This window comes from Chanodichthys erythropterus, chromosome 6, assembly GCF_024489055.1.
Source record: "Chanodichthys erythropterus isolate Z2021 chromosome 6, ASM2448905v1, whole genome shotgun sequence".
Taxonomy (NCBI): domain Eukaryota; kingdom Metazoa; phylum Chordata; class Actinopteri; order Cypriniformes; family Xenocyprididae; genus Chanodichthys; species Chanodichthys erythropterus.
The window spans coordinates 21,352,287-21,374,413 of NC_090226.1; the positions used below are offsets into that span (position 1 = coordinate 21,352,287).

Below are 22,127 nucleotides of genomic sequence, written 5' to 3' on the forward strand. Positions count from 1 at the left end.
AGCTCACAGAAAATTCACAGCTTACAAGTTCTACAAGGACATGAACGCTTTTTACAAGATGCGACAAGGCGTGAACTCGCCTTTTAACTTGTATAGCACTTGAGTACAATGAACAAGTAAGACTGTAAGTCAGGGGTGCAAAACTCAGTTCCTTCAGGGCCACAGCCTTGCAGAGTTTAGCTTCAACCCTAATTAAATGCACCTGATCCAGCTAATCAAGCCCTTCAGGCTTATTTGAAAACTACAGTGTGTTAGAACTTGGAGCAGGGTTGGAACTAAACTCTGCAGGCCTGTGGTCCTCCAGGGACTGAGTTTTGCACCCCTGTTGTGAGTAATTACTTGTCATTAGCATTAGCACAGTCATTGTTCATATGATCAATGTAATATAGGCTTCATGTAGCCACTCCCAACCTAACCATGAGCATTACTCTAAGCACAATGGTAACATTACTATGTCAACAGAACTTGTCAAAATAATGTTTGCAAATTAAAATGTTTAATTAAAACAATAAATAAGAATATTTTTAACGTGAAACCATGCATTTATTTAAACTGTGGTAATACAGTAGGTCCCCTAATTTTCCTTTTAAAGTGATGAAGAGAACCTGTGAAATTACAGATCACAGATGAGCTGATGGGTTATGACATAAACTGGGCCTAACGGTTGCTGGATAAAAGAAACGAACACCACAAAACCACAGTCCATTTTTCCTTTTTTATGTGATACAAAGAGTAATGCAGCACATCTCAGTGTGTACTTCTGCAAAGAGATTCTTTCTGACTTGCCCTGAGAAAGATGTCCTTGCTACATTACACACTAAAGAGATACACTCTTCATTCTCACTTTCAAAGCCTGGAGACGTGTATGTCATAATCCATTTTAGTATTACAAATCTTGTTCTCTGCTGGCACAAGTACTCTTTCTCTCCTTTCTCTTTTCAGTCTCTATTATAGTGCAAATTTGTGCTAGACATCTGTATTTCAGAGCCAGAGGTCTGTTTTTTTGGTTGGATATTCCATCATTTTCCCCCCGCTTTTTGATTGTGTTTTGGGGCACATTGTTTTTGCAATCACATTAATGTTTTCAAATGACCACAAGATGAGGCCTCCATAGATTTATTTTTATGGTTTTATATTTTCTTTAGGCCACTTAGATGACTACAACCTGCTAGGAGTCAAACATATTTCCTAGTCCAATGTTTTGTCTGAGATTGTCCTGCTCTAAACCCATCAGGCTGACTTGTTTTCATAAATGTAGCCATTAAAACAATTTGCACCTCTGGTTTCATCCAAATTTCATCCTAATTTAGAATGTTACATTTTAGTTTTTGGACTTTGGTTCATCTGGGGTGTATTTTAAAAGCTCAACTGATGTAGACTTGAAGCAGGTGGTTAAAAAACTTGTTGCTTTTTCATGTGGACATAACAACCTTTCCAGTACATGATGTGTCCTTGGATACACCTGTTGTTCTAGAGGTTTTCAAACATTTGTTCTAGCTATTAAGTTATCCATTTTTTTCTAGTCAAGTCACCTTTATTTATATAGTGCTTTATACAATACAGATACAATACAGTGATAAACAGGAACATAATGATTTAATTATGTGAACAGAGTTCAATTCTGCTATAATTTAGCTCTAAAAAGACAATTGTAATGTTACAAGTATTCTGTGTCTGTTTCTTTTTTGGGTGATCGAAAAAAAAAACATTTTTGTTGTTGTTTTATGTTCATTATTATTGTAATGTTATGTGATTTGAGACATGAGGTAATTTAACGGCGTCTCTCGTGATGCTTTTGCTCCCGCTCTACGCGTTCATGTGTTTTGGAGGGGGCGTGGCTTTTGAAGATGCTCTGAAGGGAGGGTGGGAACTTATACTTTCAAAGCTAGCTTGCTATTGCTAGCCTCTCTGAAAATGACCTACCTTATCTTTAAGCCTTGTGATTGAAGTTATTTTATGCGAGAATAAAATAAAATAACATTTGAATGTATTTTAAATATTTTAAATACAAAATACTTTCTCTCAAAGTAGTTAATTACTAATTACATTACATTTTTTCTTTGTTAAGAAAAATACAAACTACAAAATACTCAAAAGTAATTAAATACGTATTTATACATTTAATTGAAATAATGCCTATCTCTCAAGTCCTCCTCCTCTCACAGAGGGAATGTTCCCTCTAGAGACACACACAGGACTTATTTATACCATTTCTACTAGTCCACTATGACTGCTATAGCCTGTGTAATAGCCGCAACGCCGTGACAAGAGTGCGCCTGCCCTGAGATGGTCCTCGAGGGACGTTTGTGGAGTATGTAGAATGGGTGCTTCTGCACAATGGTTCCCCCTTTACCATCTGTGAGAGAGAGGAGGAGTCCAGCGCACCTGTTGCATCTGCAGCCACCAGCCCAGCGAATAGAAAGCCATTGCAGTTATGGAGCCTGAGCCTGCCAGGATTTCTCTGCCAGAGCTGCAGCAATCAATCGCAAAGAATCATCGGACCCTGAGCTCAGCAACACATACGTGAGCTGGCAACACTTCCCAGTCCTTCAGCCCAGCCGCTGCCTCTCATCTGCCATTCTTCTTCTCCTATGCTGCCTGCTCTATGCTTTATGGATCAGCCTTGGACTGCTAGTTTGCCAGCTCAGCCTTGGAGTATCATCCCTATAACTCTGCCCAGACCCTTTTGAGCCTGTCTCTACCTCTGCCTGTCGACCAGTCAGCTCCACCTAGCTTCACCTCAGCCGCTCATCCCCGCAGCTCTGCCTTGGTCTTCAGAAGCTTCTGTGTCACCTGGTCTTTTCGGCACCACCATTGGTTCCCCTGGTTACACGTATCAAGTCGCCACCATGGCTCCTCCCTCCTTCCCTTGACTCTGCTGTTTTTATGCTTTCCCTATTGAAAAAAAACCAGCATATGCTGGTTAAGCATGTTTTGAAGCATGGAAGCTGGTTTGAGCTGGTTTATGCTGGACCTTAGCTGGTTTGAGCTAGTTTATTCTGGTCCTTAGCTGATCATGAGCTGGTTTAAGCTGGTTGAGTACTGAGAGCTAGTTTCTTAGGACCAGCACCTGACCAGCTTAAACCAGCTCATGACCAGCTAAGGACAAGTATAAACCAGTTCAAACCAGCTTCCATGCTTCAAAACATACATCACCAGCAGAAGCTAGTTCTTTCAAAAGGGTTTTTATTGATTGATTAAGATACACCTGTGGCTTGTTTTTACTGTGTCTCATTATCTGGTTAAACTCTGCCTATATAAGCCCTGTATTTTCACTTATTCTTTGCAAAGTATTGTATGTTGTTCCACTGCATTTCTGAGCGTTCTGACCTGGTTTCCCTTTTCTTTTTCTTTTTTTTATTATTATTCTCTGTCTGTTTTCTGGATTTACCCTTTTGTGTTTTCTGCCTGGTTGTTTCCTGTGGACATGGAGCTTGGCCCATCATGGATTCAAGCACTTCCAAGTGTGGTGATTGATAGTCCAGTGCTCTCAGCACTTCCCAGGCCTGTGGTCCCAAAACCAGAGTCTCTTCACAAAATTAGCCACTACTTGAGAACCTCTTCACAACATGACCACCACACCAGAGCCTCTTTACAACATGGCCGCCATGCCATAGTCTCCAGCCATCATGGACATCACGCCAGAGTTTCTGGCCATCTTAAACATTGCACCTAAAGCTACCATGGAGGTCCCTTGGATTTTGAGACTGGTTTCCAGTTTGGCAGACACATCGCTGATGTCGGTGCAAACAGCTGGCATATCTGTGGTGGTATCAAGTCTGGGTGTCTCAGAGGTTCTCCCACCATCGACTGTACTCCCTGTAACAGTGATGGCCATTCTGTGTGTGTTTGGGTCTTGTATGCTTCTTCAGTTTCTCCCGAGGTGGCGACACCTGATCTGGTTTTGCCCAAGGCGCTAACATCTGCTTATGATCTCTCTGCCTCATCACCCATCTGTGAACTGCCTGCCTGTCCCGTTATGACTACAGTGATTACCTGTGAACTCCATGTATGCCTAGGAATGACCACAGTGGTCATCCCTAAGCTCTCTGTCTGTCCTTTCATGACCACGGAGGTCATTCATGAGTTTCCTATCTGCCTTGAACTCCCTGCTTGTCTCGTCTAGGCCGGAGATGGCATTCTAAATTACTGAGTCTCATCTGAGTAGGCCACGATTAAAGACTTAATTTCCTTGTTATGGACATAACTCCTGGATGTCCTGCCTGTTCTTTTATGGCCTCATTGACCCGTGTCACTCTCTGCCTATTTTGACACAGCCACAGAGGCCAATCCTGACAAAAAACAAATCCTCTTTGTTCTAGTTCCGCATGATCTGCCCTGGTGGTCTTCAGCTCCACTGTGGTAGTCACCACAGTAGTTTTACTGTAATAATAAACACAGTAACAAGATAGTAACTGTAAATTGAATCACAGTAACTATTTTTACTGTGTTTATTATTACAGTAAAATTATTGTATAATAATAAACAGTAACAAAATAGTTACTGTGATTAAATTTACAGCAGTGGTCGCCAACCTCCAGTATTTGTACTTTATTTTTGTATTTATTTTTATGTTATTTTCTGGAGCTACTGGGACAGACAGATAAAGGTAAATAGCCCACATTATGTCTGAGTCTGTAAACGGCCGTTAACAAGAGGCCAGAGACGCTGAAGATTGACGCAAAGAGGAGACAATTCTGTAGCAGGCAGAGCAGCTCACTGTTCATGATGCTCGAAATATAGGAAGAAAATATAAATACTGAATTGGTGGTGAGGGATTATGAATTAATCTCTAAAAGGAGATCAGTCTTCAGGAAGATTTCGATGGCAATGGCATTTTATTTTCCTCTTACCTCCGAATAAAGTAGCTATTAGCACATTTCATATTTTTGTTTACAGCGGTAACCAAGGAAACGCTGTATCACTGCTGCTCCATAAGCGCCACCTGCTGTCAGAGAGTGAATCTGCATCCCATTCAGCCTGCTGTTTTTGTTTCATGCTTTTTTTGTGTGTAGCATTTATAATTTCACAAAGATAAAGTCAGACCGTTCTGTTTTTGCTTTAAATCTTGAAATTAAATCTAATTGAAATAAAAAAACAACTGCTCATGCAATGTGCATAGCATCTTTGTTTGGATTGTGATTAAAAAGCAGTGGTTCCCTCTAATTTGAAATGGCTATGTATTTTTGTTTATTATAATAATATTCATAATAAATTCAATTCAATTAAATTTTTTGTATAGCGCTTTTCACAATACATATCATTTCAAAGCAGCTTTACAGAGAATGCATGTCAACATTACAATTTAAAGAATGCAGTTAGCAAATAATGTAATAATTTAGGCAATTAATTTACAATCACTGTTAGCAGTTTAACTGAACGTAGAAGCAATGAGCTCCTGAAAAATGAATTACATTAACAATAATTAGGATATAGAAATTGTGCAATGTGCATGTTGATCCAGATGACTGCGTCTTCTGAGGTCCTCGCAGGAGTTGGCGCCGTCTCTTCACAGGTGTTGGTCATCTGAGGTCTTCTTAAGAGGCTGGATCCAAACTGAAGCTGAAGTACTCTCTAGTCACCTTGGGACGGGTGTCCCTAGGCAAAACAGAAAAGCAAATGGATAATAATTAGCGTAGCTGCTGTTCTTAACATTAAGCAAAGATAGTCATGTGCAATTGATCTGATATGAGATGCATTATGTGAATGCTTGGCTAAAGAGATGTGTCTTTAATCTAGATTTAAACTGGAACCAGTATCAGAATCGGCCAAATTCCTTGTAAAAATAAATAAATAAATCAGAATCTACATTGACCATGAAAAAAATACTAAATACAATCTGGGCTGTCTTTTTCTATCAAGTAGATCTTGTCTTTCAAAAAGGTCGAGGTCAGGGATCTTGGGCTTAAAAAGGTTGGTGACCACTGATTTACAGTATGAATACTGTGGAAAAGAACACATCAACTTACTTGATGTTACTTCCTGGTTGTCGTTAAGCCAGCTCGGGCATTTCCGGTGAACTGTTAACTTTTCATTATGTAGTCACTGTACATCGACACAAAACCATCAATGGTTGACTTTTTAATGTTGTATTCATATTTTAATGCGGTTATCACGTTTATCTAATTTGCCAATAAACCAGTTTTATTGATTGCAACAAAGACGAAGCTATTAGGACCCTTTAAAAACGCTGTGTCTGTAATTAGACACGCACACACATTTTCCCCCTAGCACTTCAAATGTTATTTTTAATGTGATGACCACAAACATTATTTCCTTCTGTAATTGTCCCCATTGTAAAACCGATCATTTCAAAATGTAGGAAATTCAACATTTTATAGAAAACACATATTGAAAAATAAAAAAGACAATAATTACCACTTTAACCAGCAGTTGGTGGCAAAGTAGCCATTTCCTCGAATCACTTCGTTTTTGACTAAATATTAAACATTATAAAATAACTAGGTTAAAAATAAATTTTGTCAATGTGAAGTATGAAGTACTCACAAAATCCTAAGAAAAAAACAATAACTTTTCTTGTGAATTAATTACACAGAAAACGAGCACCGCCCTTTCCCTTTGTAATCACAGCAGCCATCAGTCAGTGCAGCGCAAGATCAATGATATCAGCACACTTGTAAAAACACATTTTATTCAATTAATCTAACTAAAGTGCACAATAAAAATTTATTTTTTAAAGCTTTTTTCACATATAAGTGTGAAAACTGATGGTCGAATTAAATTTAGCCGAGGAATAACAATGAGGTACGTCTTTATTTATTTATTTTTCATGCTGTCTTACGTTTGGATAACTAAATTAATGCTGTGCCTGACTATTTAAGTGACTATATTCTGATTATAAACTAAGTATTACACTACTGATGCTCAACATACCAGCAAATGACATCTCACCGGAAGTTTTTGATCTGGCTTATATTAATGCAGAAGTTCTAAAAACCACTCCGTGCATATAGTCCATTGCTGCCAGCAAAACAGAAAGTAGATATAATTCAAAAACTAGAATTTTAAGCTTCAAAATCCTTAATACTGACTTTGTATACTGGGAAAGTTCCTTCTGGGCTGGAGTTCTTCCTCCTTTCCTGCAGTTGGTCTGGCTAAATTAAACAATCCAGTCAACATTAATATTACTATGTTGACCAACTAGTGTGGACATGATAATGAGTGGGTCTCAATCAGCTCCCTAGTTCAGTAGTCAGCACTGATCAGGGAGTCAGCCATTTTAAGAGCTGTCTCAGTCACAGAATCCTTCCAGTGCACTGAAATATTGAGTGCTTCTCAATTCTTATTTGTGCATCCTTGTTTCCTGTCCTCGCTTCCTTTCCTCGCGTCTTAGCTCCATCCCTTTAGGATGTGAGGGAAGGAAACGAGGAAAAGGAAACAATATCCTCGCTCCCTTTAGCATCACTTCAAAGCGTCATCAGTTGCACTCGAGGGATCTACCCATATGTTGTTAGTTTGGTTATTTAAAAAATATATATAATAAATATTAATAAAGCAAGACCCCCCCCCCCCCCCCCCCCGATGAAATATGGGAGATGTAATGTTTATTTAAACTGCATATATTAAAGCATACATTTAAATTATTGTGACAGATATGAAGGGGAAGCCTCCTCACTCCTCGATCCTCACCTCCTCGTGGTGCAATTAGAGAACTGAGATGTCCTTCAAGATGGCTGAGCTTGATCAGTTTCCAGGTCATAGGATGGAGGACGGAGGAGCGAGGAAACGAGGAGGAATATTGAGAAGCACCCATTCAATCCCGAAAAAGTCCCACAATGCACCATTAAAATCAGGGCGCATCAGTGCTCACTATGCTGCCTTAATGGAAGTTCTGAAGTGTGAAACTTCGATCACATGAGCCAATTCTCTACACATAACAACACAAGATACATGTTTGTTTGTTTGTCTGTTTTTTTTAATATAAACCATTATGTTATTATATTTCTGCATAAACATAAATCACTAGACAGGTAATTAACATAATCTAACATTTTTATCCCTGAATTGTTGCACATATGTAACAAGCAAAGTATCACTAAGTACTTTAAAGGTGCCCAAGAATTGAAAGTTTAATTTACCTCAGCATAGTTAAAGGGTTAGTTCACCCAAAAATGAAAATTCTGTCATTTATTACTTAACTTCATGCCGTTTCACACCCGTAAGACCTTCGTTAATCTTCGGAACACAAATTAAGATATTTTAGTTGAAATCTGATGGCACCGTGAGGCCTCCATAGGGAGCAATGACACTTCTTCTCTCAAGATCCATAAAGGTACTAAAAACATATTTAAATCAGTTCACGTGAATACAGTGGTTCAATATTAATATTATAAAGCAACAATAATATTTTTGGAGCGGCAAAAAAATAAAAAAATAATGACTTATTTAGTGATGGCCGCTTTCAAAACAGTGCTTCAGGAAGCATCAGAGCACAAATGAATCAGTGTATCAAATCTGCTGTTCGGAGCGCCAAAGTCACGTGATTTCAGCCATTGGTAGTTTGACACGCGATCTGAATCATGATTCGACACACTGATTCATATCCATATCCATGATATCATGATATTTTTAGTGATATTTGTAAATTGTCTTTCTAAATGTTTCATTAGCATGTTGCCAATGTACTGTTAAATGTGGTTAAAGTTGCCAAAGCCATGTCGTTATTTTCATTATTAAACACTTGCAGTCTGTATAATTCATAAACACAACTTCATTCTTTATAAATCTCTCCAATAGTGTGTAATGTTAGCTTTAGCCACGTTAGCCGCTATCAAACTCATTCAGAATCAAATGTAAACATCTAAATAAATACTATACTTACATGATCTGATATGCTGCATGAGAAACACTTTGTAAAGATCCATTTTGAGGGTTATATTAGCTGTGTGAACTTTGTTTATACAATGTTTTATAGAGTTGCGAGCTTGGGGGCGGGGAGCATGAGCATTTAAAGGGGACACACGCTGAATCTGTGCATTTTTAATTATGCCCCAAAATAGGCAGTTAAAAAATTTAATAATAAAAAATCTATGGGGTATTTTGAGCTGAAACTTCACAGACACATTCAGGGGACACTTTAGACTTATATTACATCTTATTAAAAAGGGTTCTAAGGCACCTTTAAATAACATTAAATATAATGTCAGAAAGATATTAGTTCTGCTGCTGAATACCAGTAGTTGAGTTATAAAATGATGACATTGTGTTGTTGCCAAAAAAAGAGTCATCTGTGTCCCAATGTGTGAGCCAGTGTCTTTTACTGTTCTTACAAGTCCCCGGATTCATGCACACCATATACTGATTCACAAGCTCAGGAGTTAGGGAGCTGAGCTGACTGAGACGCTCCCAAAATGTCATGGGCATGTCCTGTGTTGAAGAAACATCATCTTAATGCGTAAACAAACCTCTATGACTGTAGCAACATGGGATAGTCATAAAGGGAGAATATTAATAAATTTACAATAAATTTAAAAATAAGCTTTTTATTTTCAATTATGGCATAATGGCTACATTATAGTATATTATATTAAATTAATGTGTATGCCATTTTCATTGTTTTTGGTTCTTCCTGTTGGACCTAGTTTCTCATTAATAATTCTGTTCACCTGTTGTCTCATTAATTATCTTATTAGGTCAATTTGTTTGTTCATGCTTATAAGCCTTCAGTTTTCCCTTATTCTTCATCAGTTCTTGTGACAGATAGCATTTCTTTTTACTCCTGTTTTCTAAGTATTCATCTTTAAAGTCTGTCCTTGAATGTGTCCTTGACTTCATGACACTTCCTATCCACGTAGTGTAACAATTATATTATATTATTGTCACACAATGGGTGTGTGTGCCTGCAGACAGAAGAATATTGCAGTGTTGAATATAAATCCAATACAAAGTTTAATAAATCCCCGAAAGGTAAGACAGTCCACTAAACAGGCAGATTGACACACCTTAACATAATTGTAACACCAAACATTGAATGGAGACAAGGCACAACTTAAATAGCTAATACAAACGAGACTATAATCAAACACAACTGAAACCAAATGAACAGTTACTTTAGAAACAAATGAAAAGCATGATGTTGCTATATGGTCATGTAGATTTTTTGCACTAAACTTGTGGCCTTGATATATATGATCTCGAGGTCATGATATCGATTGGCCACAACACAACGAAGTGCGTAGTTCCTCATATCGATTTTGTATCAATGAAGTTATATATCAATCAAGTTCCACGACAACACTCGTTGAAACAGTCACCATATATTATAATGCTCGTTTCTCTTTTAAAGCACGAATCGACATGTACGCATATAGTAGGCTACGTACCTGAAATGACTGTCGTGGTCCCGTGACAGTTGAAAACAAACACAATGTCAATGGCATATTATGCTTCCACAAGGCAGGAATTCACTTAAAAAGGCTAGCATATATTCTATGTAGCTGCTGTAGCTATTTTGCCTGGCAAAGAAGCTCAGAAAAACATGATCCTTTGAAAAATGTTGTGCTGTTTAAAATCCTTACCTGTTGCTGCGTTTTACTTCAGCCCGCTTCGGTATTTGATTCATCATGTCATAGCTAGAAAAACAACAAGAAACGGCTAGCGCACTTTGCAAACATACTTGCATGTGCATGGATGCAGTTCCAGTTTACTTTTATCCAACAATGTTACTTCACTAAATTGATTACGTTATCAAAATTGACAGATAAAAAAAAAATAATCTATCAAATTTATATGAGCAAACAGTTATATTTAATTATGTGCTTAGTTCTCTGCATCTCTCTTCTGGCGCACTCCTAAACAGGTAAATTTACATGAGGACGCTTTGGTAAATTAACCCCAGCATTGCAAAATATCAGCAAAGTTACCTTGTTGAAGTCGAATCCTAAATTGTGGAATCTCCTGTATCTGCTGCTGAAAAACGCAACATGCTGATACAGGTTCTACAGTATAAGGATTAATTTTACAGTAACAATGCTGTGAAAACTACAGAAAGGTTAGGACAGGTCTGGTTTGGTTTAAGGGTGGGTTAAGGTGTAAGGGAAGGCTCAACAGTGTAATTATAGATTAAATTACATTCAAGTATTTTTTAAAATGTAACTAAAAACATGCATGTAGGCTACACAATAAGTGCATTGTATCAAATGATTATTTTATATGTCTATTGTAAAGTGTTACCACTCCCAGGCTGTGCGTCAACCCTAACACCTTTTCTCCTTGTAAATATTAAATAAATAAAAAATGTAAGTTTTTATTTATTTATCGACATCAACATGCTTTCCTCGTTAAACATAGGCTATTAAAATTTAGCACAATGTAATTTATTAACACTTAAACCTTATTTTATGAGAAGAAGGAGAAGAAGAGGCCAGGAAACTTCCCGTGCGTAATAGCACGATTACGGCTAGTTTTGCTTTTACTTGGCCCCGGTAGAAATAGACTGTTGTAATATCTTTTAGACTAATCTATTATATTATCAGACGAAATCATTTATTATATTTTAATGATACACAATAAAACATAGGACTGTCTGACCGCTATATTGATGAAATTTTGAACAAAACGCATCTCGTGCAGACTGATGCGTAACGAAGAACTCGTTGGCCACTGTGGTGAATTCAGAGTGCGCGCATCTCAATCTGATATTTCAACACAGTATACAGCACCGTCAGTGTCAGTGCATTTACCCAGGCTGCAGCCGTTATTCACACTGGAAGAGCGAATGAACCTAGACCGCTGAGACTCGTTTGATTAGCAGATTACGGTGAGTAAATCTGAAAGAATTCATTTGGAAAAATGAGCTTAGGATCATGAAGTATTAATAGTTTTTGCTGTTAAATGTGGACCAGATTTAAAAATTTGAAAAAACTCAACACATAGCCTATATGAAGATGTAGGTTGTTAAAGACTAAACAAGTTAGGCGATTTAACTTATTTAACGCTTTGGAGTGAGCTAATGCTTATTTTTATATATAGACTACGTTAATTATAGCTATATCTTAAGCAGAGCATTTTTTTAAAATGAATTAATTATGGCTAAATTAGAAACAGTACATGTAACAACAATGCACAATAGCTGACTAAATGTTATACACATGTTAAGGTATAAGTTAATCATAGATAGATAGATAGATAGATAGATAGATAGATAGATAGATAGATAGATAGATAGATTTGGTCCTAGATCATATATAGCTTAAAAAAATGTTCAGTTACATGTGCTGTTTCAAGTAAAAAAAATATGTAGAAATAAAGCAAACAACTTTTGTTTAGTGCTGATTTGGGGATCTGGCTGCACTGAGAACAAATTGAAGTTATTATAGTACACATTTGGGTTTCTAAATTACTGTAAATGAGGGCAGTAGTCTTATGAATTTTATAAATTAATATAAATCACTTGAACTAATACTCTGTTTGTTTGCAGTGCGAAGTGCCGATCATGTCTTACAATGGGTCAGCTAATGCTGGATGTTTGGTGTCGACTGATGTGTGTAATGGGAGCTGTACCAAAAGGGAAGTGTCTGTGACCTCGACTGCCATCTCAATGACAGTGGGCATTGTTTCCAACACTCTGGCTCTCTTTATCTTGATCAAAGCCTATCACAGGTTCAGATTTAAATCTAAAGCAGCCTTCCTCCTGCTTGCTAGTGGTCTGGTGCTGACTGACTTCTTGGGACACCTGATCAATGGCTCTCTGGCTCTCTATGTTTACGCCTCACAGAAGGCATGGGAAACATTCGACCCTCACAAGTCTCTGTGTGACTTTTTTGGAGTTTGTATGGCTTTCTTCGGTTTGACGCCTCTGCTGCTCGGGAGCTTGATGGCAGTGGAGCGCTGTATCGGAGTGACCCGTCCTCTCTTCCACACCACTGCGCTGTGGTCCCATCATGTGAAGAGTCTGCTGGGTCTGACCTGGCTCCTGGGTCTGCTGGTGGCCCTGCTGCCCATCCTGTTTCAGCGGTCGTACCAGGTTCAGCGTTCACGAAGCTGGTGCTTCTTCCGCCTGCAGGGGCCGCGTGACTGGGTGGATGTCCTTCTGTCGATATTGTTCTCTGTGCTGGGTTTGCTGGCTCTCCTCCTCTCACTAGTGTGCAATACTATGACTTTCCTTGCTCTCCTGCGAAGTAGGGTACAACTTGACCGTGATTATAATCGGCATTGTCGTAACACATCACACCATTCTGAGATGGTCTGCCAGCTTTTGGCAATCATGCTGGTTTCCTGTGTGTGCTGGGGGCCAATTTTGGTGAGAAGGTGCTTCTTATTTCTACTGGCTGATAAATTACTAACGAAAGAAAGAAAGAAAGAAAGAAAGAAAGAAAGAAAGAAAGGAAAGAAAGAAAGAAAGAAAGAAAGAAAGAGAAAGAAAGAAAGAAAAAGAGAAAGAATTGTCTAATTATTCTCTAATTATAGTTATATTATTTATCTGTAAATGTAAGAATAAAAATATTTGTTGAGTAAATAATGACAGAATTGTAGTTTGTGGGATAGGCTATTATAATTCAGTAAAAACAAAAATTATATTTATTATAATTATAATGTAATAATTAATTATGATATTATTATTTAATTAAAATTATAATTACTAAAAACAAAATAAATAAATAAATAAAATGTATCTTATTATCCACACACATAAACATTATAAAATAATAAATATTTAAATAAAAGATAAAATTATTAAATATAAAAATATAAATGTATAAATCTTAATATAATATAAATCTTCTCTCTCTCTCTCTCTCTCTCTCTCTCTCACTCTATATATATATATATATATATATATATATATATATATATATATATATATATATATATATATACACAGTGGGTACAGAAAGTATTCAGACCCCCTTAAATTTTTCACTCTTTGTTATATTGCAGCCATTTGCTAAAATCAAGTGCATTTTTTCCCTCATTAATGTACACACAGCACCCCATATTGACAGAAAAACACAGAATTTTTGACATTTTTGCAGATTTATTAAAAAAGAAAAACTGAAATATCACATGGTCCTAAGTATTCAGACCCTTTGCTGTGACACTCATATATTTAACTCAGGTGCTGTCCATTTCTTCTGATCAACCTTGAGATGGTTCTACACCTTCATTTGAGTCCAGCTGTGTTTGATTACACTGATTGGACTTGATTAGGAAAGCCACACACCTGTCTATAAGACCTTACAGCTCACAGTGCATGTCAGAGCAAATGAGAATCATGAGGTCAAAGGAACTGCCTGAAGAGCTCAGAGACAGAATTGTGGCAAGGCACAGATCTGGCCAAGGTTACAAAAAAATTCTGCTGCATTTAAGGTTCCCAAGAACACAGTGGCCTCCATAATCCTTAAATGGAAGACGTTTGGGATGACCAGAGCCCTTCCTAGAGCTGGCCGTCCGGCCAAACTGAGCTATCAGGGGAGAAGAGCCCAAAGATCACTGTGGCTGAGCTCCAGAGATGCAGTTGGAGATGAGAGAAAGTTGTAGAAAGTCAACCATCACTGCAGCCCTCCACCAGTTGGGGCTTTAAACTCGGGCTGCGCGGAAGCAGAACACTCAGGGAACCTGGACTTCACAGGGACAGAGATCTCAGGGAACTTGGGTTGCACAGAGGCAGAAAACTCAGGGCTTCAAATGGAGCGGCATTTAATAGACAGAACCGTAGTTCACTGACAAGCTACACAATATCGCTTTCATATCGCAGATGAATCGCCTTCAATAATGAACGCGATATTGCGTAGCTTGTCAGTGAACTACGGCTACAGGTACATTGTTGAGAGTGGCAGTAATAGCGTGATTTGCTAAGGCAGCAGACTCTGCACGCAACCTATATGATATGCTTATGTGGAAATGGATGCAGTCAGTTTTGACCACAAAAGATGTGGTATTTTGATTGGATGTCATGTATTTACAGCTTTGTGCCTGTTAGGAAATACATACTCAGTTTTAGAAAATACATGCAGTTTTAATGTTATTTTAAGATGGGGAAGAATTAAATGAATGACAAAACTCAGCATTTTGTTTGTGTACCCCCTCTGTCTCCTCACGTACCCCCAGGTGAATGCGTACCCCAGTTTGGAAACCACTGCTTTAGACATATGTCTAATTTTTTCTTTGTGATTAGTATTCACTAAGTTACAGTTCATTTTCTGAGAACTATCAGAACGGACTTCCTTCAGAGGGATACGACAGATCACGCATCATGTTTGTTTTCTTCATTTTGCAAAAGCACATTTTGTTTTTACTCTGAGTGTACACAATAAAAGAAGACATTCTATAGTTTCAATTGATATATTACTTCTGTCTGTATGACAAATAATGACAGGGTTTTTTAAGTTGATTTTGCTGGTATGTGAAAAAAAAATCCATCAAAACACGCCAGCATGTTTCCTTTCTCCAGAAGTTCCAATCGACTAAAGATGTTACAAATCTGCCTGGAAGAGGACGTGTGTCTAAATCTTCCTAGTGCATGGTGAGGAGGAAAGTTTGAGTGGCCAAAGACTCTCCAAAGATCACAACTGGAGAATTGCAGAGATTATTGAGTCTTGAGTCTCAGAAAGCCTAAAAAAAATTATAAAAACAGCACCTACACCATCACAAGTTGTTCAGGAGGGTTTCAAGAAAAATCCTCTGCTCTCATCCAGAAACAATCTCCAGCACATTCAGTTGTCAGACAAGACTGGAACTTCAAACAGGACCGGCTTCTATGGTCAGATGAAACAAAAAAAAAAAGAGCTTTTTGACAGCAAACCCACCAGATGGGTTTGGTGCACACATGGATAAAAAGCACCCCATGCCCACAGTATATACTGCTGGATCTTTAATGTTGTGTGCCTGTTTTTCTGCTGGAGGTCCTGGACATCTTGTTCAGATACATGGTATCATGGATACTATCAAACACCAACAGATAAAAAATCAAAACCTGACCGCTTCTGCTAAAAATCCAATAATGGGCCGTGGTTGGATCTTCCATCAGGACAATGATCCAAAACAAACATCAAAACCAATACAAAAATGTGTCACTGAGCACAAAATGAAGCTTCTGCAATGGTCATCCTAGTTCCCTGACTAAACCCTACAGAAAATGAGTGGAGTGAACTGAAGAGAAGAAGCACCAACATGGAGCTGGAAATCTGAATGTTCTGGAGAGATTCTGCACGAAGGAATGGTCTCTGATCCCTTGTCAGGTGTTGTCCAAACTCATCAGGCATTATAGGTGAAGTCTCAGAGCTGTTATCTTGGCAAAAGGAGGTTGCAAAAAGTATTGAATAAAAGGGTACCAATAATTGTGACCAACGTGTTTTGGAGAAAAACATTTATTTCATAATGTGATTTTCACCCCACTTTCAATTCTTTTCCTTCAATGAAAGGTAAGATTTTTACAAATTTTATGAATTAAAGATCAAAAGGATACACAATGCAGATTTATTTTTACAGTCATCTTTGATCGTATTTACCAAGGGTGCCAATAATTCTGACCACCACTGTGTGTGTGTGTGTATATAATATATATATATATATATATATATATATATATATATATATATATATATATATATATATATATATATATGTGTGTGTATAGAAGAATTTCTATTTGTAAGAAACTAATAAATAGGTAGTTATTTTTCTACCCCCCCCTCTCTCTCTCTCTCTCTCTCTCTCTCACTATGTATATATATATATATATATATATATATATATATATATATATATATATATAATAGTAATAAAATAATATAATTTTATCTTTAATAAATGTTATTCTATTTGAAAAATATATATACATTGATATATACTGTTTAGTATATAAATTAATAACAAAATAATAAATACAATGTTATATTAAAATAATGTTATTTTATTTAAAATATGTAAATGCATTCATATTTAATAAATGTTTAAAATTGGTTGAGCATATTGAAAAATATTTTTTTCTGCTGAGAGCTACACACAGATGTATAATTTTAGTGTCAAATGCTTTATGCATTGTATGATTTGGTCCCCAGATAACAGGCATCGTCTTCAGCATACAGGATCACGGTGAGGATCAGGCGTCTTACACTCATATGCTGCTGGTTGTACGCATGGCGACATGGAACCAGATCCTCGATCCATGGGTGTACATCCTCCTGCGCAAAGCTGTTTTGAGGAGACTTTTTCTTGTGGCTTTGAGACTTTGCAGTTCTCACTTTAAATTTAAACTCCAGTGGCAGGGCAGCACTCTGGAGAACTCCACCATAGAGGCCAGGAGCTCAGTGATCAGCAAACCCGACCTCATCTGCCTGGATGGACCTTTTCTACCAGACACTCTCATCCAATCAGCTCACCTCCCCTGAGCCGAAATGGGGTATATGAGACCTTGATATTGGATCATTACAGCAGAAAAGACTATTTCTGTTGAGGAAATTTACATTCATTTAAAAGTTCAGTCTGAGGTCAATCACAGAGTTGTTCTCATTAAGTACAATGTGCCAGAAAAGTTCAAATAGGGACCAAAAAAAAAAAAAGCCTGCTGCATACTGCAACTTATGACAGATGGATAGCAGGGTCTACATGTCTTTGAATATTTGGTTTGATAGTTTGTTGTGTCAACCAAGTGTGTTTTGAAACTTCATGTGAAAAAAAAATAAAATAAATAAATCTGTTTATCAGCAAATTTATCAAATGATCATAGTCAAATGTATCAGTCATGTTATGTGCTGTTTCCATTGTCTCTCAATTACAGCATATAATGTAATTAGGAATGTAGCTTTTGCCTTTTGTAGTTTATGCTGCTTTTTTTTTTTCTTCAAAAATGATGTCCAAGGTGTTATGCATGTAAGTAATTTACATATTAAGATACAGTGCGTTTATGTCATCATGATGTTTGTATTTTATGATATCCATGGGTTTTTAATGAAATTGTCTCTATTTTAAATGTGAACATTTTGCTTGGCTACTGTAAATGGTCACATGACCAGAGCTGTTTAACTATCAAATATGTCATAATAAAGACACCACTATACCATATTTAGGACCTATAATGTTTATGTGGTCTATTATTAAATTATTATAAAATTTGCTCTGTCTCATATAAATTGTGGTCATAAGTAAACATGTAATTTGTTACATTTGTGACCAGTGGGATAACACAGAATAAATACTGTATCCATTTATTATTCGGTTATCTTTTCCTAACTTTAGTAAAAAAAAAAATATATATATATATATATATATATATATATATATATATATATATATATATATATATATATATATATATATATATTAAATTATATATAAAATATATAAAATTATGTACTTTATTGTTTGCCATTTTTACTCTAGGAATAAAGCACATACTTCCAGCACATACTTTTTTTTTTCAAGGCATGCAGTTTGTTTATTGGGATTTTTCTACATTTACCATGATGCAATCAGCAAGTTCATACAAGTTTGACCTGTACGTTTCCTTTATTTAAGCCCAATCCGCTAGGTGGCAGCATCACTGCTGTTCGCCATTACAACAACAAAAACAACGTGACGTATTTAGTCTGACCACTTCCGCCCTGTTCATTCAACGCATGCTTCTCTGAGCAGCTGCGTTTATCAGGTCAGTAATGAACACCGTTATGTGTTTATTTGAATATATTACAACCACGATGGCTTCGTTGTAAGTGTTAAATGTGATAAAGTCGCTCGGTGCCGTATGTTTCTGATGTGATTGTGAGATGTTTGCGCATGTGTGTTATGGTGGACTGATGCACTCACTCAGATTATGCACCGTCAGGATTTGTCTTTATTCTCCATCACTGCGTATGCCATCACGTCATGTTTGAGGGACAGAAACAATATTTAAGATTAAGAAGCCTAGAATGTTCCTCAAACCGACGAGCGGGTGGTTTTAATGAGATACTCTCAATATATGCCGTATTTCTCCTATCTAATTTTGTAGCCTCCTGACAGGCGCATCGGCAGCAATTCTCTCTGTAAGGACGACTGTCAATCCACAACTCTGAAAGGGAGAGCAGTTTCACAATACATTGAGTGTTGGTGTAGTTAGTTACGATGTGGAGCTTTATGTGTAGTTGCAATGTCGCGTGCTATTTGTAAAATTTTGTATACAAATACTAATTATATTAATTTTGAATATTTTTTAGATAATGAAATGAAAAGGCCTGGTAAAGTCATAAAATCTGAAAAGTAATAGAAATTTCCATGAGTATGCACTTTTTAATTTATCATGTGCTATAGTTGTAAAAAAATATATAAGATGGAGAAATTATAATGCTTTACAATACTTCTGACTTTTTTTTTTGCTAAAGTTTTGTGCTCCCCAAAGACATTTTGTTTGCTCCCAAATGTATTGCATAAATTGTGAGTTAGCTTGCAAAACTTATTTGCACGCTTCTTAATGAATGAACACATTTTTTTGTGAGTGAATGCAAATTTTCTTAAGGGAATGCTAAAGTTTTACAAAAAAATGCAAAAGTTTTACAAACTAACAAAAGTTTTGCAGGCAGACATTATGCAAGCTTTGTATTGCATTGGTTTTTAAGCATGATTAAATGCAGAAATCTGTCTAAATGTTTAGTTGGAAAAACATTTATTTATTTGTTTGTTTTGGTCTAGTGATGTTAGTCTAGTCTAGGGATAGTTTAATGTAGCCTGCAGGGGAAATCCAAACTATATATGCAAATCGTTTTTTGTTTTTTTAAAAAACAGGCCAAATTGATATTTAACACGTCACCATGTATTGTAGTTGTTTAAATTACAACTACACATTTTTATAAAATTTTATAGTGAAAGGTGAATGGATCTTAAAGCATTTGAATAATGAACCATCTGTTTGTTTCAGAAGTCAGTATGAATCAAGAGAAATTGGCTAAACTTCAAGCCCAGGTCCGAATAGGGGGCAAGGTAAGAAGTATTGTCAATGAAACCTGAACGTTAAAAGATTAGTTCACTTTCAAATGGAAATTAGCCCAAGCTTTACTCACCCTCAAGCCATCCTAGGTGTAAATGACTTCCTTCTTTCTGATGAACACAATCGCGGTTATATTAATAAATATTTCAAGCAACGAGTATAAAGCATTTTAGTAAAAGTATGAACATTTATTTTGGTGTTGCTGTGGTATTTTCTGTTGTTATGTCTCAGTTTTGATGTGTTTTCCACAGGGCACTGCACGCAGGAAGAAGAAGGTGGTGCACAGAACAGCAACAGCTGATGACAAGAAACTCCAGAGTTCATTAAAGAAACTTGCTGTCAATAACATAGCTGGCATTGAAGAGGTAGAGCAAAAGCTCTCCAGTTTTTTTTCTTTGCTGGTCTCATTCTGTCCCGCTCAGAGGGCATTGAGAGTTTGATCTTGTTTTACAGGTGAATATGATTAAAGATGATGGCATGGTCATTCACTTCAATAACCCCAAAGTGCAGGCGTCTCTGTCTGCCAATACGTTCGCCATCACGGGCCACGCAGAGACCAAACAGCTCACGGAAATGCTCCCAGGAATCCTCAGTCAGCTCGGCGCTGACAGTCTCACAAGTCTGCGCAAACTCGCCGAGCAGTTCCCCAGACAGGGTGAGTGAAGAGGTGATTTTGAAATATGGTTGAATTTACAGTTTAGTGTAGACACTGACGTTGTTGTTTTGTTGTTACATTTCAAGTTCTCGACAACAAAGCTCCGAAAGCAGAGGATATCGATGAAGAAGATGATGATGTCCCAGGTATGAAGTTTTGTATTTTTTTCTTTTGAACAAGCGGTAAATGGTAATATGCAGATTTAAGTCATTTTATCCTCTTTGCAGATCTTGTAGAGAACTTCGACGAGGCGTCAAAGAATGAGGCAAACTGATCATTGGACCTTCCGTAAAACTCCTGTTCAGGATAAAGTCTCCTGCGCTATTTTTAAATTAGAGTGACAGACATATCATTTCAACACTATCCAGTGAAACAAGAGACTTTTATATCACAAATTGGCTGTTCCAGATCCATCCCTGACCTTTCTCCTACATTTATACTTTAAGATGGACGGTTACATGGTTATAAATCTTAACCACAATGCTAGTTGAAATGCAAGTTTTGATGGCTGTGGCTATGAAAATTAGTCTTAATATTTTTTTTCTGTTGATTAAATAAAAATAAAACTCATAAACCTTTTCTATATGGTGCTTTGGTTTTCTTATATAAGTTTTAACATATTTGTCATTAGTCATATATTATTATAAGAGTTAAATATGTTTTTGCTTGAATTGCTAAGCAGGTTATGCCAAAACACTATCGCTACTACTTTTGGCCAACATGGTTTTGGACAATCAATTATCCTATGTACTTAAATGCCATGACAATCACCTAGAAACGGTGCAAACATGTTTTTTTTATATATTAAATATATTCGCAAAGTCCTAAACGGAGAATAAAGATGGTTAAAGTGGCAAATGCTGATATTAACACAGCAACAGCTGCTACTTCTGGGGTTACTGTAAAACAAAAAAGGTTCATTATGTTTAGCGATGTCAGAAGTCACTTTCAAACCAAGCAGTTTTCTGTTGGTAAACGGAGAGAATTTGTGTGACGAACCCAATACATAATTTGCGAAAATCTTTCACCAACATCATGAGAAATACTAGATCGCATAGGTTTCTATTGAAATGACTGTATTTTACCCACAAAAATTCGATGACCGGCTGTAAATGTAACAACGCCTCAAAAATAGCATATTTTCTATTCTTCATTTGAGATCTGTAGATTATGAGAAGCATTTTAAGAATAGGCTTGTTCGAGATGCATCGGCGCAGACCAATCAGCGTATGACATCAAAGTACCGCGGGACCGTTTGGAGAGCTTCTGGCTCCTTCCCAGCTAACAATTTTTGGTTCCCAGAACGTAAGATGTACTGACTGAATCCGCGTTTAGGACGAATGAATCCGAGCTTCGTTCCTGAATGAATCAGTCATTTGAACAAATCGGTTGACTCACTCATTAAGACAGTGACGTGCTGCCACCTACTGGTAGATTAGTTTAAGGTACATTTGGATTAAATATGAAACTAAAGGGTTAGTTCACCCAGAAATGACAATTCTGTCATTTATTACTTACCCTCATGCCGTTCCACGCCCGTAAGACCTTTGT

The 22,127-nt window shown here is 36.9% G+C and overlaps 2 protein-coding genes across 3 annotated transcripts; both read left to right on the forward strand.

Moving 5' to 3' along the window:
- Nucleotides 1–12,454: 12,454 nt before the first annotated feature.
- On the forward strand, nucleotides 12,455–17,351 carry ptgfr (prostaglandin F receptor (FP)). Its single transcript, XM_067387378.1, has 2 exons — nucleotides 12,455–13,261; nucleotides 17,022–17,351. Exons 1-2 carry the CDS (start codon nucleotides 12,455–12,457, stop codon nucleotides 17,349–17,351), a joined length of 1,137 nt encoding a protein of 378 aa, XP_067243479.1.
- A 1,166-nt stretch (nucleotides 17,352–18,517) lies between these two features.
- btf3l4 (basic transcription factor 3-like 4) lies at nucleotides 18,518–21,155 on the forward strand. 2 transcript variants are annotated; one of them, XM_067387379.1, is made up of 6 exons: nucleotides 18,518–18,607; nucleotides 19,853–19,914; nucleotides 20,173–20,286; nucleotides 20,375–20,576; nucleotides 20,663–20,722; nucleotides 20,804–21,155. In XM_067387379.1, the coding sequence occupies exons 2-6, from the start codon at nucleotides 19,861–19,863 to the stop codon at nucleotides 20,848–20,850; spliced, it is 477 nt and encodes a 158-aa protein (XP_067243480.1). In that variant the 5' UTR covers nucleotides 18,518–18,607; nucleotides 19,853–19,860; the 3' UTR covers nucleotides 20,851–21,155. The 2 variants fall into 2 exon arrangements, with proteins under 2 accessions (XP_067243480.1, XP_067243481.1); XM_067387380.1 differs by having other exon boundaries at nucleotides 18,562–18,607; nucleotides 19,856–19,914.
- The last annotated feature ends 972 nt before the right edge of the window (nucleotides 21,156–22,127 follow it).

Bases quoted from the DNA above. Each gene is read 5' to 3' on its own strand.
- ptgfr (XM_067387378.1), top strand. From the start codon at position 12,455: ATGTCTTACAATGGGTCAGCTAATGCTGGATGTTTGGTGTCGACTGAT. The intron at 13,262-17,021 runs GTGAGAAGGTGC...TTTGGTCCCCAG, and splicing joins TGTGCTGGGGGCCAATTTTG to ATAACAGGCATCGTCTTCAG.
- btf3l4 (XM_067387379.1), top strand. From the start codon at position 19,861: ATGAATCAAGAGAAATTGGCTAAACTTCAAGCCCAGGTCCGAATAGGG. The intron at 19,915-20,172 runs GTAAGAAGTATT...TGTTTTCCACAG, and splicing joins AGGTCCGAATAGGGGGCAAG to GGCACTGCACGCAGGAAGAA. The intron at 20,287-20,374 runs GTAGAGCAAAAG...CTTGTTTTACAG, and splicing joins ACATAGCTGGCATTGAAGAG to GTGAATATGATTAAAGATGA.